This window comes from Maniola hyperantus, chromosome 8, assembly GCF_902806685.2.
Source record: "Maniola hyperantus chromosome 8, iAphHyp1.2, whole genome shotgun sequence".
NCBI classification, from domain to species: Eukaryota; Metazoa; Arthropoda; class Insecta; order Lepidoptera; family Nymphalidae; genus Maniola; species Maniola hyperantus.
In genome coordinates this window covers 9,142,850-9,158,066 of record NC_048543.1, presented here as the reverse complement: position 1 = coordinate 9,158,066, position 15,217 = coordinate 9,142,850, and the positions used below count along the sequence as shown (strand labels likewise).

Here is a 15,217-nt window from a genome sequence, read left to right as displayed (position 1 = left end):
TATATTATGTATACAAGAGTTAATATAGTTCCATAATAATATTTTTTGGCGCCGGCGCCAATTAGCTTTAGCTGCGCGAATCGTCTAGACTTCATATTTTTATGGGACTCCACAATGGCACCTCATTGGCACCGACCCCAAAAATATTATTATGGAACTATATTAACTCTTGTATACATAATATATTCGGTAATAAATTAAATTATTTTACAATTTTTAGTGTTTGTGTAACGAAGTCGGTTTTTATTTTTTTTGTAAAAAAATTTTATTTCACAATTTTTAGTGGCCCCATGGAATTATGCTATGACTGGTTAAAAATCTACTGTTTACTAAGCTATTACACTGATCGCGAGCAATTTACTCTTATCCGTTGAGGAGTTCCAGTATCTATCTTCGAAGATGTTCATCAGATATTCACCAAATTGAAATGGGACCAACTTTGAAGTATACCCTTTCAAACAAAAAAAGAATTTTCAAAATCGGTCCTGGCGTTTTCGAGTAATCGGGGAACATACATAAAAAAAAAAAAAAAAAGATTCCGACGAATTGAGAACCTCCTCCTTTTTTTGAAGTCGGTTAAAAACGGAAAAAATATAATTAAAAAACAGACTTACAAAACCACTGCAAAGTAAATTTTTTATTTTTTTATTTTAAGCTTTTTAGTGGAAGTAGTCATTGCTTGGTGCCTAAAATATCAACTCACCAGCTAAACTTTCCAAATCCACATGGTTTAGGATTTCAGCACCTTGCAGCATCAGGATTGAGGAGTTGGGATTCGAGGTTCAATGATGTAGTCTATGATTTGTACCTAAAATAATAATTCATCATCCGCAGTTCCTGAATCACTATAGTTTGAGAGTGCTGTACCCTACATCATCAAGGTTGAGGAGTTGGGACTTGGAGTCCAGGCATGTAGTCATTGCTTGGTACCTATAACATTAATTCACTATGAACAATAATCAGAACAGTAATCCTGCAGCATCAGGATTAAGGAGTTCGATCCAGAATTTTTTATGAGACCACCTTGGAAACTTCCTCTGTTGATTAAAAAAATTGCAAATCGATCCGCAAACCTTGAAAAAATCGGTGTACCTATCTACATTTAAAAAAAACCGGGCTGAATTGCGAACCACCTCCTTTTTGGAAGTCGTTTAAAAGTAGAAATAACGGCTGAAAACAGACAATACCTACTTACCTTCTTTATGTTCTCTTTATTAGGTACCTATTTTATAAATCATTTTTTTCATACAGCTAATCACTTTGCGTTTAAAAGGCTGTTTAGTTTTCATGTACGTTCAGGATTCGGCTGTAAGATTGCTTTTTGTCTATTTACTCGCTTAAAAAGACTAGATTGCATGAAAGAAAGAACATAACCGACAAAATTTTACCCTGCTTTTGTAGAATGTATCATATTGTATGGTGAATGATACCTGGGTGCATTTTGAACTTTGAAAGAAGTATGATATTGTGGTATCATTCAGAACTGCAAAGTATCCCTTACAAATTATATGAACTTGGTATGATTTATGGGGCTTACTTAGTAATACAGAGGCCTCTTTATAGTTTGCACAACACCACGGGAGGTCACTATGAGCTATTTTTTATTTATACATGTGCTCAAGATATGACCTCTATGAATAGTTGTAGCTATAATCAATATTATTGTAATATCTAAAGCACGTCAGACTTCAATATTTTGTTGTATTGGTGTTGCCGGACTTTTAAGCTAGCTACTGACACTGCTCGGTTATATTTCAAGGCTGTGACTCGGTGCTACTGACCTACTATATCATTTTAACGTAATGTAAAATATTAGGTATCATGTATCTATCAATGAAAGAATTTTCACAGTCGGATCTTTAGTTCCAGAGGTTACCTCCTAAATCCAAACTTACAAACTTTACCTCTGATCAGAGTAGAGGAACAAAGCATTCGTATAGGCATGTATAGCCAGAGAGGCGATCTGTTCGGTGTAAGCTCTACTTCATCATTCAATCCATCGCCGGCCAGCTCTAGAGCATGGGTCTCCTCTCATAGGGAAGGTTTAGGCCATAGTCCACCACGCTGGCCAAGTGCGGATTGGTAGATTTCTCACACTTTTGAGAACATTATGGAGAACTCTCGCATGCAGGTTTCAATCACGATGTTCTCCTTCACGTTAAAGCAAGTGATGGTGGGGGTGGTGGGTGCGCGCGATCGAACCCCCGACCACCGATTAGGAGGCGGACGTCCTAACCACTAGGCTATCACAGCTTCCCTTTTGACTTAACCGTCTCAATTTATCTATCAAAGTTCAAGTTTATCATATTGGGCATCTTTGAATCATGTTACTAGGTACGACAGTTCCTTTGATCCTATAAGGAATTCTTATGTCATAGTGTCGTTAAATTGCCTTATATGGTCAGCTCCAGTTGTTGTGATTCCAAGGAAAAAATACTAATGAATGATGTAACGCGTCTCATTGTCATTGATTTATTTTTATTTGTTGCCGCCGCCCGCGCCGCTGCAATTGTTTATACCTACTAACTTTTCATCAATTCCGCTAGTATGTGGTTAGAATACTTGTACTAACGGTAACTGATGTTAATAATACTCTATCAAGTACCCTTATTATAAATGCGAAAGTGTGTTTGTTTGTTGGTTTGTCCTTCAATCACGTCGAAACGGTGCAACGGATTGACCTGATTTTTTGCATGCGTATTGATAAAGGCCTGGAGAGTGACATAGGCTACTTTTTATCCCGGAAAATCAAATCAAAGAGTCCCCACGGGATTTTTAAAAACCTAAATCCACGTGGACGAAGTCGTGGACATCATCTAGTAATAAAATATAATAGTGAAGTACTAAGGATGCCCGCCAGAGGGGGCGGCCAGCAAACTTAGAAAACTCCTTTAGTGAAATCTCAGATAATAAATAATAATATGTTCAGTAAATGAGAGCAAGTTGTGAGTTGGAGGCCCCCCACAGTAAATGAACACCTAAGTGAAACAGTTATGAATACCATTAGATTCGTTTCTGTTTTAGAAAAAAATCCACACTAGCTCCCTTCGCGCTTATTTTTCAAATATATTCCTTCCTCTGATTGGTTGACGCTCGCTTACTATTGCTTGTCACTACTAGATAAACAATGCATTGTTGCAACAAGAATCGCACAAATTCAGCCAATCACAACAATTGAGATTGTGATAACGATTGATGCAGGTTTTACGAAATCGACCTACTGATTTTCTGTTCTTTAAAATTATATCAATAGAAATCTGCAAAAAAATATTGCTGAAATAAATACTTATGAATATAAAATTGTATCTTTCATCATGGACTTCTCTGGTATGTACCTACTTAAATCCACGGCTCAGTCCGCCGCTAGTTCATATAGGTACATTAATTAAATAATTCCTATTCATTGTTTATGGGTAGGTAATAAGACTCATAATAGAGATATTTTAAATTAAATAAAAACCAATAACGTTTACCTACAATAACTTAATTCATAAATAGATGTAAACACCCGTTATGGTGATTTAGCATGTTTATTTAGCATGCACTTGCATTGGTAGTCGGAGTACGGACATTACAATGTGACGTTGCATTTATTAGAAATAGTGAGAAGTGAGATAAACCGACTACCGGTTATGTACAATGTTGACCTTTGTTAAATAACTGGTAAAACGAATGATTTGTAGCTTCTGGAAATATAACTGACTTGCAACTAAAGAGTAGTGTACCAAATTTTTTTAATGACTGGATAATAATTTAGGATTTTTCGTTGTTCACAGGTGGGTCGAGGAGAACTATGCGTGGGGCGTGCGCGTGCGCGGTGGTGTGCGCGTTGGTGGCACTGTGCGCGGCCGCGGAGCTGGACGAGGCGACGCGCGCCGCCGCCGAAAAGCAGCTGCTGGCGCTGCTGGGCCTGCCGCGCCGGCCGCCGCCGCGCCGCCGCCCGCCGCCGCCTGTGCCGCGCGCCATGCGCCTGCTGTACGATGGGCGCTCCTCGTTGCCCGCCGCCGCCGCCAACACGGCGCGCGCCTTTTACCACACGCCCAGCGACCTCGACGACCGCTTCCCCGCCGAGCACCGCTTCCGCCTGTTCTTCAACATAAGCGGCGTGCCCTCGGACGAAGTCGCGCGGGGAGCGGATCTCTCCTTCCAGAGAGACGTCGGAACGACGGGCAGCCAGCGGCTGTTGCTGTACGACGTCGTCAGACCCGGCCGACGGGGCCACACCGAGCCTATCTTGAGGCTCCTAGATTCTGTCCCGCTCCGACCCGAGGAGGGTATAGTCAACGCGGATGCTCTGGGAGCGGCGCGACGGTGGCTCGAGGAGCCGAAACATAATCATGGACTTTTAGTGCGAGTTTTAGAAGAAGGTGCCGCGAGTAAAGACGCTAAGTTTCCGCACGTGCGTGTCCGGAGACGCGCAACGGACGTGGAAGAGGAGTGGCGAACAGTTCAGCCGCTGCTCATGCTGTACACCGAGGACGAGCGCGCGCGAGTCGCGCGGGAGGCCGGCGAGCCGCGGCTGACGCGCAGCAAGCGCGCCGCGCAGCGCAGAGGCCACCGTGCACATCACCGGCGCAAGGAGGCGCGCGAGATCTGCCAGCGCCGTCCTCTGTTCGTCGACTTCGCCGACGTGGGCTGGAGCGACTGGATCGTGGCCCCTCACGGCTACGACGCGTACTACTGCCAGGGCGACTGCCCGTTTCCGCTGCCGGACCACTTGAACGGCACGAACCATGCGATCGTACAGACTCTCGTCAACTCAGTGAATCCCGCGACGGTGCCCAAAGCGTGCTGTGTACCGACCCAACTCTCATCTATATCTATGTTATATATGGATGAAATGAACAACGTGGTGCTTAAAAATTATCAGGACATGATGGTAGTAGGTTGTGGCTGCCGATGACGAAGGCGCGATCAGCTCGCACGGACCTAGTGATATATCGTGGACCCAGTGTACATATAGTAGAGGCCTCGACAATTGTACATAATATATTTGTATATACACTTGTGTAATTATTATTTTATTGAGAAGATTATGATGTAATAAAAGATTTAAATTTTAATTATGGATTATTATTTATTTTACTATCTTCATAATTCAGCGGTTCAACTTTTTCTTTGAGGAGAATTTGTAAAGATCCTATATCTAAGATATAGTATTAGTAAATAATGAGATAATAGTATCCATAATAGTATTTATATATAGATAAAAATGTAGATACTATTATAGAACCCATAATAGTATCTACATTTTTAGGATTCCATAGTAAAACTAGGGATCTTTACAATTTCGCCAAAACATTATTATAAATCTGTATGGTACACCATGTAGCATTTGCAGCAAAGTAACGCTTCTATCCAATAATCGCCTCATACTTAGTAGATACAGGTAAGTATATGGCGATTGTTTTCACATTTGGAACGATTAGTAATTATAATACTTTGTTCGTTAAACTCCAGTAAAGTTATTCATCGAACTAGCTAATTTCCGCCACTTATCGTCCGCGTGGTTTGATCTTCAAAGGTAATGGAATTTCTCGAATTCTGAATTTCGAGAATTGGAGGATGGAATTTCTCGAAACAATGGACCAAAAGCTTAATTAGCTATAATCCGCTGAAACCAGTCGAATCTGTATGGTGCAACATGCAGCATGCGAAATGCACCGCCCCCCCTCCCAAACATGCAGCTAAACAAGCTAAACATGCAGGAAGAAGCAGCCACCAGGCAAGCAATACGCACCACCAACACGCAGCACCACACGCGGGATTCGACCTATTTCAGCGGATTAAATCAAATTAAGCTTTTGGTTCATTGCATATCATGGACTCCCGCTAAGTAACGCCTGCTTCTATACAACATTTCTCGATTTTTCTTAGACCTATTACGCACGGTCGACTAGTTGCCCGGCAACTCAGTCGACAGCGACCGTTAGAATCTGTAATTTATATGGAAGTTCCATTTAGTTCCACCTGTTTAGGCTATGCGTTTTTTGTCAGTCAGTCAGTCACGGCATTATTTTTAACCGACTTCAAAAAAAGGAGGAGGAGTTTGAAAGGGTATACTTCAAAGTTGGTCCCATTTCAATTTGGTGAAGATCTGATGAACATCTTCGAAGATAGATACTGGAACTCCTCAACGGATTAGAGTAAATTGCTCGCGATCAGTGAAATAGCTTAGTAAACAGTAGATTTTTAACCAGTCATAGCATAATTCCATGGGGCCACTAAAAATTGTGAAATAAAAAAAAATTACAAAAAAAATAAAAACCGACTTCGTTACACAAACACTAAAAATTGAAAAATAATTTAATTTATTACCGAATATATTATGTATACAAGAGTTAATATAGTTCCATAATAATATTTTTTGGGGTCGGTGCCAATGAGGTGCCATGGTGGAGTCCCATAAAAATATGAAGTCTAGACGATTCGCGCAGCTAAAGCTAATTGGCACCGGCACCAAAAAGTATTATTATGGAACTATATTAACTCTTGTATACATAATATATTCGGTAATAAATTAAATTATTTTTCAATTTTTAGTGTTTGTGTAACGAAGTCGGTTTTTATTTTTTTTGTAATTTTTTTTTTGTACGTATGAAAAAGAAGATTATTAGAAAAATATGATGAGAAAATAATCAGAAGATCCTGACTGGTGATGACATTAATATAAATCAATTAAAAATTATTATTTTTAGTCTCACTTGAAACATTTTACAGTTCCGTACCTCAAAACGAAATAAGGAATCCTTATAGGATCACTTCGTTGTTTGTCTGTCGTGTCTGTCAAGAAACTCAAATAGGGTAGGTACCTACTTCCCGTTGACAAAAATTCATAAAATTCGGCAGGTAGGTAGGGCTTGTAGCACACGTAAGGCGAAAAATTTGAAAACCGTGAGTTTGTGGTAACATTACAAAAAAGAAATTAAAATGTGTTCATGAACAAGTAATTAAGTAGTATTTTCAACTTTCAAAGTAAGATAAATATACCAAGTGGGGTATCATATGAAAGCGCTTTACCTGATTTTTTTAAAGCATAAATAGTTTTGATTTAGGATCGTGCAAATTGTCGAAAAAATACGACTGTAGTATGAAACCCTCGATGCGTTGAGTCTAACTCGTACTTGGCCGTTTTTTTTTAATTTTATTACTTAGGCCCAACCTACGTTGTTGGTAGGTACTATGTCAAAAACCTTCACGCAAGTGCCATCAAGAACGGTACAAAATTTTAACACAATCGAATGGACGATGCAGTTGCATGCGATGAGAGTTCTCCATAATGTTCTCAAAGGTGTGTGAAGTCTACCAATCCGCTCATGGCCAGCGTGGTAGACTATGACCAAAAACCCTTCTCACTCTGAGAGGAGACCCGCGCTCTGTAGTGAGCCGGTGATGGGTTGACCATGATGATGATGATGAATGGACGATGCAAGAACCCATAGGTACCTAACGACCGAGCGAACACAAATTAATCTAAATATATAAAACCACCAACACTAAAAAGTAAAAAATAATTTAATTTATTACCCAATATATTATGTATTATACAAGAGTTATTGTAGTTCTATAGTAATATGTTTTGGAGCCGGTGCCAATTAGCCGCACGAACCGTCTATCTACTCTTCATAGTGTTTTGCGACTTCACATTGGCACCGACTCCAAAAAATATTACTATAGAACTACAATAACTCTTGTATAATACATAATATATTGGGTAATAAATTAAATTATTTTTTACTTTTTAGTGTTGGTGGTTATTGAAGTCGGTTTTTATTTATTTTTTGAAAAAATTTTGTTCACAATTTTTAGTGGCCCCCATCGTACTAAAATATGATATGCCTGGTTAAAAACCTACTGTTTCAAAGAATCATTATAAGTCGGTTCATATTTGGCGAAGAAATCGCGTAACAAACATACAAAAAGACATACATTCGAATTGAGAAACTCCTCCTTTTTTCTAGTCGGTTAAAATATGCTATGCCTGGTTAAAAACCTACTGTTTACAAAGCTATTAAACTGATCGCGAGCAATTTACTCTTATTAATTGAGGAGTTCCGTTCTCCATCTCCGAAGATATTCATCAGATCTTTACCAAATTAAAATGGGACCACCTCGGAAGTATGTCCTATAAAACAAAAAAAGAATCATCAAAATCGGTTCATAATTGACGGAGTAATCGCGTAACAAACATACAAAAAAAAACATACAGTCCAATTGATAACCTCCTCCTTTTTTTGAAGTCGGTTAAAAAGAGAAATACCACTCACTCACTCACTGACTGACTGACTGACTGACTAATCACGAAATCTCAGAAACTATAAAGCCTACAAACTTGAAATTTGGAAGGTAGGTTCTTACTAATACGTAGGGGTCAGCTAAGAAACGGTTTTGAAAAATTCCTCCCCTAAGGGTGCGAAAGGGGGGGTCGAAGGTTGTATGAAAGTCCTATATTTTTGGAGTTAGAGACGTGAAAATCGACATTTAGGTTATTAGCTTTAAATAATAAAAATCTGTATAATTAAATTTGGGAAAATCCCCCCTGGGAGGTAAAATAGGGGGGCAATGTTTTTATAGAAAAGTTTTAACAATTGTTATTAGTTGTTAATGTAGGCTATTTCTAGGGGGTAGGTATCAGATAAGAAAGGACCTAACTAAATTCCCCCAAGGGAGTAAAATGAGGGTGGAAGAGTTATATGAAAATCCTGTTTTTGAAGTTAGAGATATGAAAATTGGCATTTAGGTATTCTGGGTTCCGTGTCTTAAGGTGAGACTGAGTGAGTAGTCTCATGAGAAACCAGTACGAGGACGAAGTCGCGGGCATCTGCTAGTTATTTATATAATATTTATGTATGTATTAGATTTTCACTTATAAATAATTATTTTATGTGGACAATAAACAATCCCGTGTCATATCAGGGAGACAGCATCAATAGCGGGAGCCGCAGCTGAAATGGCTGATCGCAATGGCAAGCGGCGCAAGTATGCCTCTCTCGAGAGTTACATTTTTGTTCCGTTTGCCGTAGAGCCCCTGGGGCCATGGAGTCTTAGTGCAAAAAAATACGAGACATTTCACCGCGATTAATAGCCTCATCTGGTGACAGAAGCACTGGTTTATGTTTTGCGCAATGGATCAGCCTGGCTATCCAGCGCGGAAATGCAACCAGGTTTCTTGGCACCATTCCACACGGGGCATAATTTGAATAGTAATAAGATAAGGCTAGCTTAAAGTTTCATTGTAATATTTTCATTAAAAAAACAATTATATACTAAATAGCAGTTAAGTACCTGCTTTATCAACAAGAATGGATATAAACCAGAATCTTCTAATAATACTTTCAGTTCTTTGAAGGTTTTCTACATCAATACAAAAATATGATATCAATAATTCTATAGTAAATATTCAAAACATTAGCAAAAAAAAACGAATACATAGGTACCTACTAGACATAACATCCGTCGCATACTACTTTGGTACCTAAGTATACAAAATAATGAATGTTTCTTTTGTTAGACAGAGGTAGCTTTGACCTCTCAAAATTGTAGTCAAAATAACCAACTTCATTAACCTTCAGGAAAACTTGGTGCTACCGATTTATAAATATTAATTTTAAGACCCTGATATTTTTACTAATGAAGCTAGGTATAAATTTAAAGAAAATAGAATCCTTAACGTTATTGGACGTTTACTAAATTAACCAGCGCGTGCCAGACCTTCGTTATTTTATAAAAGTTGAAAGTTTCTCTGCGTATTGTCCCAAACATAGGGAGGAACGATAAGCGACTTTGAAGATTGAATCATGGTGGCTTTGGGACATAACAGGTAATAAAGGTGTAAAAAATCTTACGTCAAAGTATAAAGTCTAATTTTTACATATTTTATTCGGAATAGTATTAGAAATCACATCATGCATTGCCAAACACTTAGTGTCGTGCACTGTGGCAACCCCCTGCTAGACAGCCTTGTAGTTTAATAAATTGTTAAAGTCAAAGTTGTCTGGCAGGGGGTTTCCACGATACTTAAGTGTCTGGCATTGCATGACGTGAGTTCTAATACTATTCCGAAGAAAATATATTACAATTAGACTTCATACTTTGGTGTAAGATTTTTACACTTTTATTATATTCCTGTTTCTCCCAAAGCCACCATGATCCAAATTTCATAGTCACTGATCGTTCCTCCTTGTATTGGGGATAATACGCAGATACACTTTCAGCTTTTATAAAATAACGATCGTCTATGACCTGCATATGACGTACATATTTTACCTAAAGTTTGACTTTCGTACAATTTGGATTTTAATTTTATTCTGTGATTGTATCATATTGACAACGAGTCACCTGCGCCACACAATCCGAATGCATCGCATTTTTTATTACTGAATTTCAATAGGAACATAGGTTCACAACAACCGCCCACCCCCTTTGACATCTACTTCAATGCCCGCCCCGAATAAAATAATGCGATTGCTCATGTTGCTACTGATTTCATCCGTATTTTCCCTAGAATAATAAATACTAGGGATTCCAACATCAATGGTATTTTCAGTAGTGCCTTCTCATAGGTGGGTAGGTAAGTCATCTTGTGACAATCATTTCTGAGGTACATGAGGTTGGTACTTCTTTATAATATTGTTCTGTGTAGTAATTATATTACTAGATAATTATTGCAGATTAAATTGGAGAAAAAACAAACAGACATAAACTGGCCGACAACTGATTGCCTAGCTACTTGCTAGGTAAAAATTTCACACAAACTCTTATAAAGTCGTTGACAAAGAATGTTGAGATAATATTTTATAGTGAATTCCATTTAGAGTGTGGCAGGTCTCCAAATTTCAAATATTTCGTCACAAGACGGCGATATATCATGTTTTTGCTCGGACGCCGGAATGCCCGCCTGTATAATTTGGCCGGCCACCCGGCAACTCCGCGTCTGCCGCGCCCGCCGCCCTACGTCTATATTATCAGTAGATAAATTTAAGCTTTGTCTTTGCCTCGTATATTTCGTCCTCTCGAAGTATTACTTTTGTTTTTTTCTACCGTGGCCGCCAACAAAAAACTGAGTGGAGGCAAACGAAGTGGGTATAATTTATTTTATAGTCGGCTCGCTCGTAACTCGACGGTGGACGGCTGGACGCCGATTTATCCCCATCTCGACGTAATTAACCTAAATGGATTGGCCAGAGTCGGTGCCTCTGAGAACTTGACCGTCTGCGTCCTTCTTCCTCTGCGACCACTCTGTTTTCAATTGGCGTTTTATGTGGACTAAGCAAAGGTTTTGTTGACAGCTCACTATAGTAACCCAGTCTAATCCAATTAAGCCTATATTTTTCAAAACCGCAACACGAATAAGATAGCAGGAGAATGAAAATCGTCTGTGATTATGGAGTCGATCCCGAGGACCGCGCCGACTTATACCCGAGGGAATTATAATTGTTTTGCATTCTTGCACGGGTATAAAAAGAAAGGGCAAGACACGGGCCCCCCGCACTGTTGGACTTACGGATCAGACTAAAGTCTGACGACTCGCATTCCCTGAGACAAAAAGCTACGAATGAATTGGAGTAGGTAAGCTCGAGCACAAGCTTTCGGAGCTCGGCATACCTACCACATACTGCTCCACATATACGAGTATGATAAATAAATTGTCACAACAATGTTGCACAAATTAAAACAAAAAGACATAATAAGACCAAAAATATGCTATAATTTATTTAAGAGAGGTAGGTATTAATTTACGATTTCTATTTGGACTTCGGCACAACCTATGGCATTATCAATTTTATTTATGTTTATTAAGAAAAATATATCATTCTTTTCGGTTAAATAATTATCGAATTTTATTTTTATTACTTACTAGCAGTTGCCCGCGACTTCGTCTGCGTAAAATTTTTGGTTTCTCATGAGAGCTGAAATTTTCCCACTGCAAAAGGCCTCGCTTAGGTACATAACCTACTCACTTAATCTCACCTTAAGGCACGGAACCCAGAATACCTAAATGCCAATTTTCATATCTCTAACTTCAAAAACATAGGACTTTCAATTTCATACAACCTTCGACCCCCCTTTCACCCCCTTAGAGGGGAATTTGGTTAGATCCTTTCTTATCTGATACCTTCCCCCTAGAAAGAACCTAAGTTTCAAATTTCAAGTAAAAAAAACCGGCCAAGTGCGAGTCAGGCTCGCACACTGAGGGTTCCGTACTACAGTCGTATTTTTTGACATTTTGCACGATAATTCAAAACTATGATGCATGAAAATAAATAAAAATCTGTTTTAGAATGCACAGGTAAACCCCATTTGATATAGTTATCTTACTTCAAATATTGAAAATACTAATTATTAGTTCATGACCACATTTTTTTTTGTGTGATCTAACCCTAAATTCACGGTTTTCAGATTTTTCCCCTAAAGCCAGCTATAAGACCCACCTACCTACCAAATTTCATGATTCTAGGTCAACGGGAAGTACCCCGTAGGTTTCTTGACAGACAGACAGACAGACAGACAACAAAGTGATCCTATGAGGGTTCCGTTTTTCCTTTTGAGGTACGGAACCCTTTCTATAAAAAAATCCCCCCTATTTTACCACCTTTAAGGGGGAATTTTCCAAATTGACTCATACAGATTTTTATTATTAAATCTAATAACCTAAATGTCGATTTTCATGTCTCTAACTTCAAAAACATAGGACTATCATACAACCTTCGACCCCCCCCTTTCACACCCTTAGCGGGGAATTTTTCAAAACCGCTTCTTAGCTGACACCAACTTCCAAATTTCAAGTTTATAGGCTTTATAGTTCCTGAGATTTCGTGATTTGTCAGTCAGTCAGTCAGTGAGTGGAGTGGTATTTCGCTTTTATATTATATTTAGATATCTATCTAACCTTTTTTTTTTTTTTTTTTTTTTTTTTTTCGTGGGGAAATCCTCATGGATGCCACCGCACCCGGGGAGGTACGGAGGTTATGTCGGACTCTTACCGACTAAAACCCCACGATGTTCCACGCATCGCCTGGTGGCTGGGCTACGGGGCCAAACACGTTCACGCAACCCAGCCAGCGGCGCCTGCTAAGGACCCACCTCAGGGGACCAATAAAATCCCTACACACCGTCTGAGGCGCACCAGGAACACGAAGGTGCGCCTCCCGACTCGAGGACTGGTTTCTTTCCGGACGATAGACTCCCCGCGTCCATTGCCCGAGAGTCCTTCTCAAGGGGGTAGGCGGCGGTCGTGGGCGGCTCGCCTACGCCCGACCCTCCTACGACGGATGGCATGAGAGTCGAAATCATCTTCTCTCATGCGCTCCGCCGACTCCTTTTGCGACATTATCTCCTCGCAAAAGGACTCTACCGCTTTCCAAGACCCATCGCTGCCCGCCATGGCTTTGACCACGGCCGGCAGGGAGAGGTCTTGCCCCACTGCCGCCACGAGCGTCTCTCGCGACTCAGCCCATGCTGGGCACTCTGCCAGAGTGTGTTGCGCCGTGTCTACGGCGCTGCCACACTCATGGCACTCCTCAGTAGGCTCTCTACCTGCGATCTTGCACAGGTACCTTCCGAAGCAGCCGTGCCCCGAAAGAACCTGCACAAGATGGAAGGTAAGTACTCCGTGCCCTCATATCTATCTAACCTAACCTAACCTAACCTAACCTAAACAACACTATCAAAGCACACTGGATTCGATCAGTTAGTAACTAACATAGAATAAGTTCTTAACTAACACATATTATGTTATTATAAGTACCTATAGTTACTAATTTTGTGGGTATTTGTTGTCTGACAAAATAAAGATATTTATTTATTTATTTATAAACGAGACTTCAAGAAGAACGCGACTAAAATAATGTATAAATGCGTTGATATGATAATAATATGTAAGTGAAAGGTGTTGATTTGATGAAGTCTATTATAATCTCTGAGAAAAAGTGTCGATATCTGATGGTGATACTGATTGGTTAGTAAGTAAACGTATGTAATGCATAATTAGGTGTCACTCGCATATTATATGTAGCGCGAGGCGGCCCGCGGCCATCGAACCCAGGCCTCTTCTCAAAATATTCCAAGTATGCACATATTAAACTGGTTTTTCCTTGCATTATTTTATTACTTTTAAACAAAACTAGCTGAATCTCCCTGGCTTCGCTTTGGTGGAATTTTTGAAAGTCCCTTAGTGTGGTTTACGTTAAGAGTACCGACCTACCCTGCCCACCTACTCTCTTGCAAAACTAGTTTTTACAACCCACGATTTAAGCATAATATAATATTTTGATATGTCAGTCAGTCAGTTGTTTCTCTTTTTATTAAGTACCTATCTACTAGATGATGCTCGCGACTTCTCCGTGTGGATATAGGTTTTTGGGAATTCTTATATTTTCTGGAATAAAGAGGTAAGTCTGTTCATTGAATTCTTATGTACCTACTGCCTAGCGTCTATGTCCCTTCCCGGGATGTAAGCTGACTATGTTGCATATTTGCATATCAAAATTGGTAAGACAGATGGGCCATGAAAATCTAGCAGATAGAAAGATAAACACAATAGTTTCTCATATTTTATTATGGACAGAAATAAAAAATACAGGTAAGTATTGTTTTTAAATGCTCAGTTATTTGAACTAAGTAAACCAATTGTACGTATTTATCAGTCGTGATTCTCAATTAAATATTTTTCGTAGTCAATTCAAGGTTGTTAATACCCATGCCCCATACTTACATGCACTTGTTTTTCATCTGTAGAGCGCATTTCAATAACTGTAGTAGAACGCCGGAAGTTTTCTTTTAAACAATTATATTTTGTCTGTCGAACTCCTAGTAAGTAGGTAGGTACATATAATTGCACCTGCATTGAGGTGCTTAGTTAAAGGTGCTTGGACGAGGTTTAACCTTAGGTTTTCAGTGTAATCGAAGCAAAAGTTTAGCACATAGAGACTTCAATTCTTATTTAGGTGTCTAGGCAGCTGCTTTTGCGATACCTACCTACTCTATTGCCCGATCCCTCAGGGTCAGTGTATAAAGGATACTAACTAGATACGTTTTTTAAACTCATTAAAACCTATTATAGAAATTGTTTTATAAATAGCAACTTTCAACAAATTATACTTACGTACCTACAAAGAGTTTGATTCTCAGGTCAAGTTGTAGTTTTTTGCACACTTTTCCTTTACATATTGTGCGTCTTGCCCGGGTTTCCCCTATTTTTATGGGTTCTAACTTATAT

General features: G+C 39.4%; 2 protein-coding genes across 3 annotated transcripts in view; one reads left to right on the top strand and one right to left on the bottom strand.

Annotated features, from left to right (window-relative positions):
• The window catches only part of dpp (decapentaplegic morphogen), a 29,671-nt gene extending 24,608 nt beyond the window's left edge, over positions 1-5,063 (top strand). For both annotated transcript variants that reach the window (XM_034971285.2, XM_034971287.2), the window contains exon 2: positions 3,777-5,063. In XM_034971285.2, the coding sequence (XP_034827176.1) occupies positions 3,794-4,903 (1,110 nt within the window). In that variant the 5' untranslated portion in view covers positions 3,777-3,793 and the 3' untranslated portion in view covers positions 4,904-5,063. The remainder of the gene's footprint in view (positions 1-3,776) is intronic.
• An 8,150-nt stretch (positions 5,064-13,213) lies between these two features.
• Positions 13,214-14,743, bottom strand: LOC138402688 (uncharacterized). Its single transcript, XM_069500349.1, has 2 exons — positions 14,714-14,743; positions 13,214-13,585 (listed from the first exon to the last, which is right to left on the bottom strand). The coding sequence occupies exons 1-2, from the start codon at positions 14,741-14,743 to the stop codon at positions 13,214-13,216; spliced, it is 402 nt and encodes a 133-aa protein (XP_069356450.1).
• Between the last annotated feature and the right edge of the window lie 474 nt (positions 14,744-15,217).

Coding starts and splice junctions, on each gene's coding strand:
- LOC138402688 (XM_069500349.1), bottom strand. CDS start 14,743: ATGCGCTCTACAGATGAAAAACAAGTGCAT. Junction 13,586..14,713: donor CAGATGAAAAACAAGTGCAT/GTAAGTATGGGG, acceptor CATCTTGTGCAG/GTTCTTTCGGGGCACGGCTG.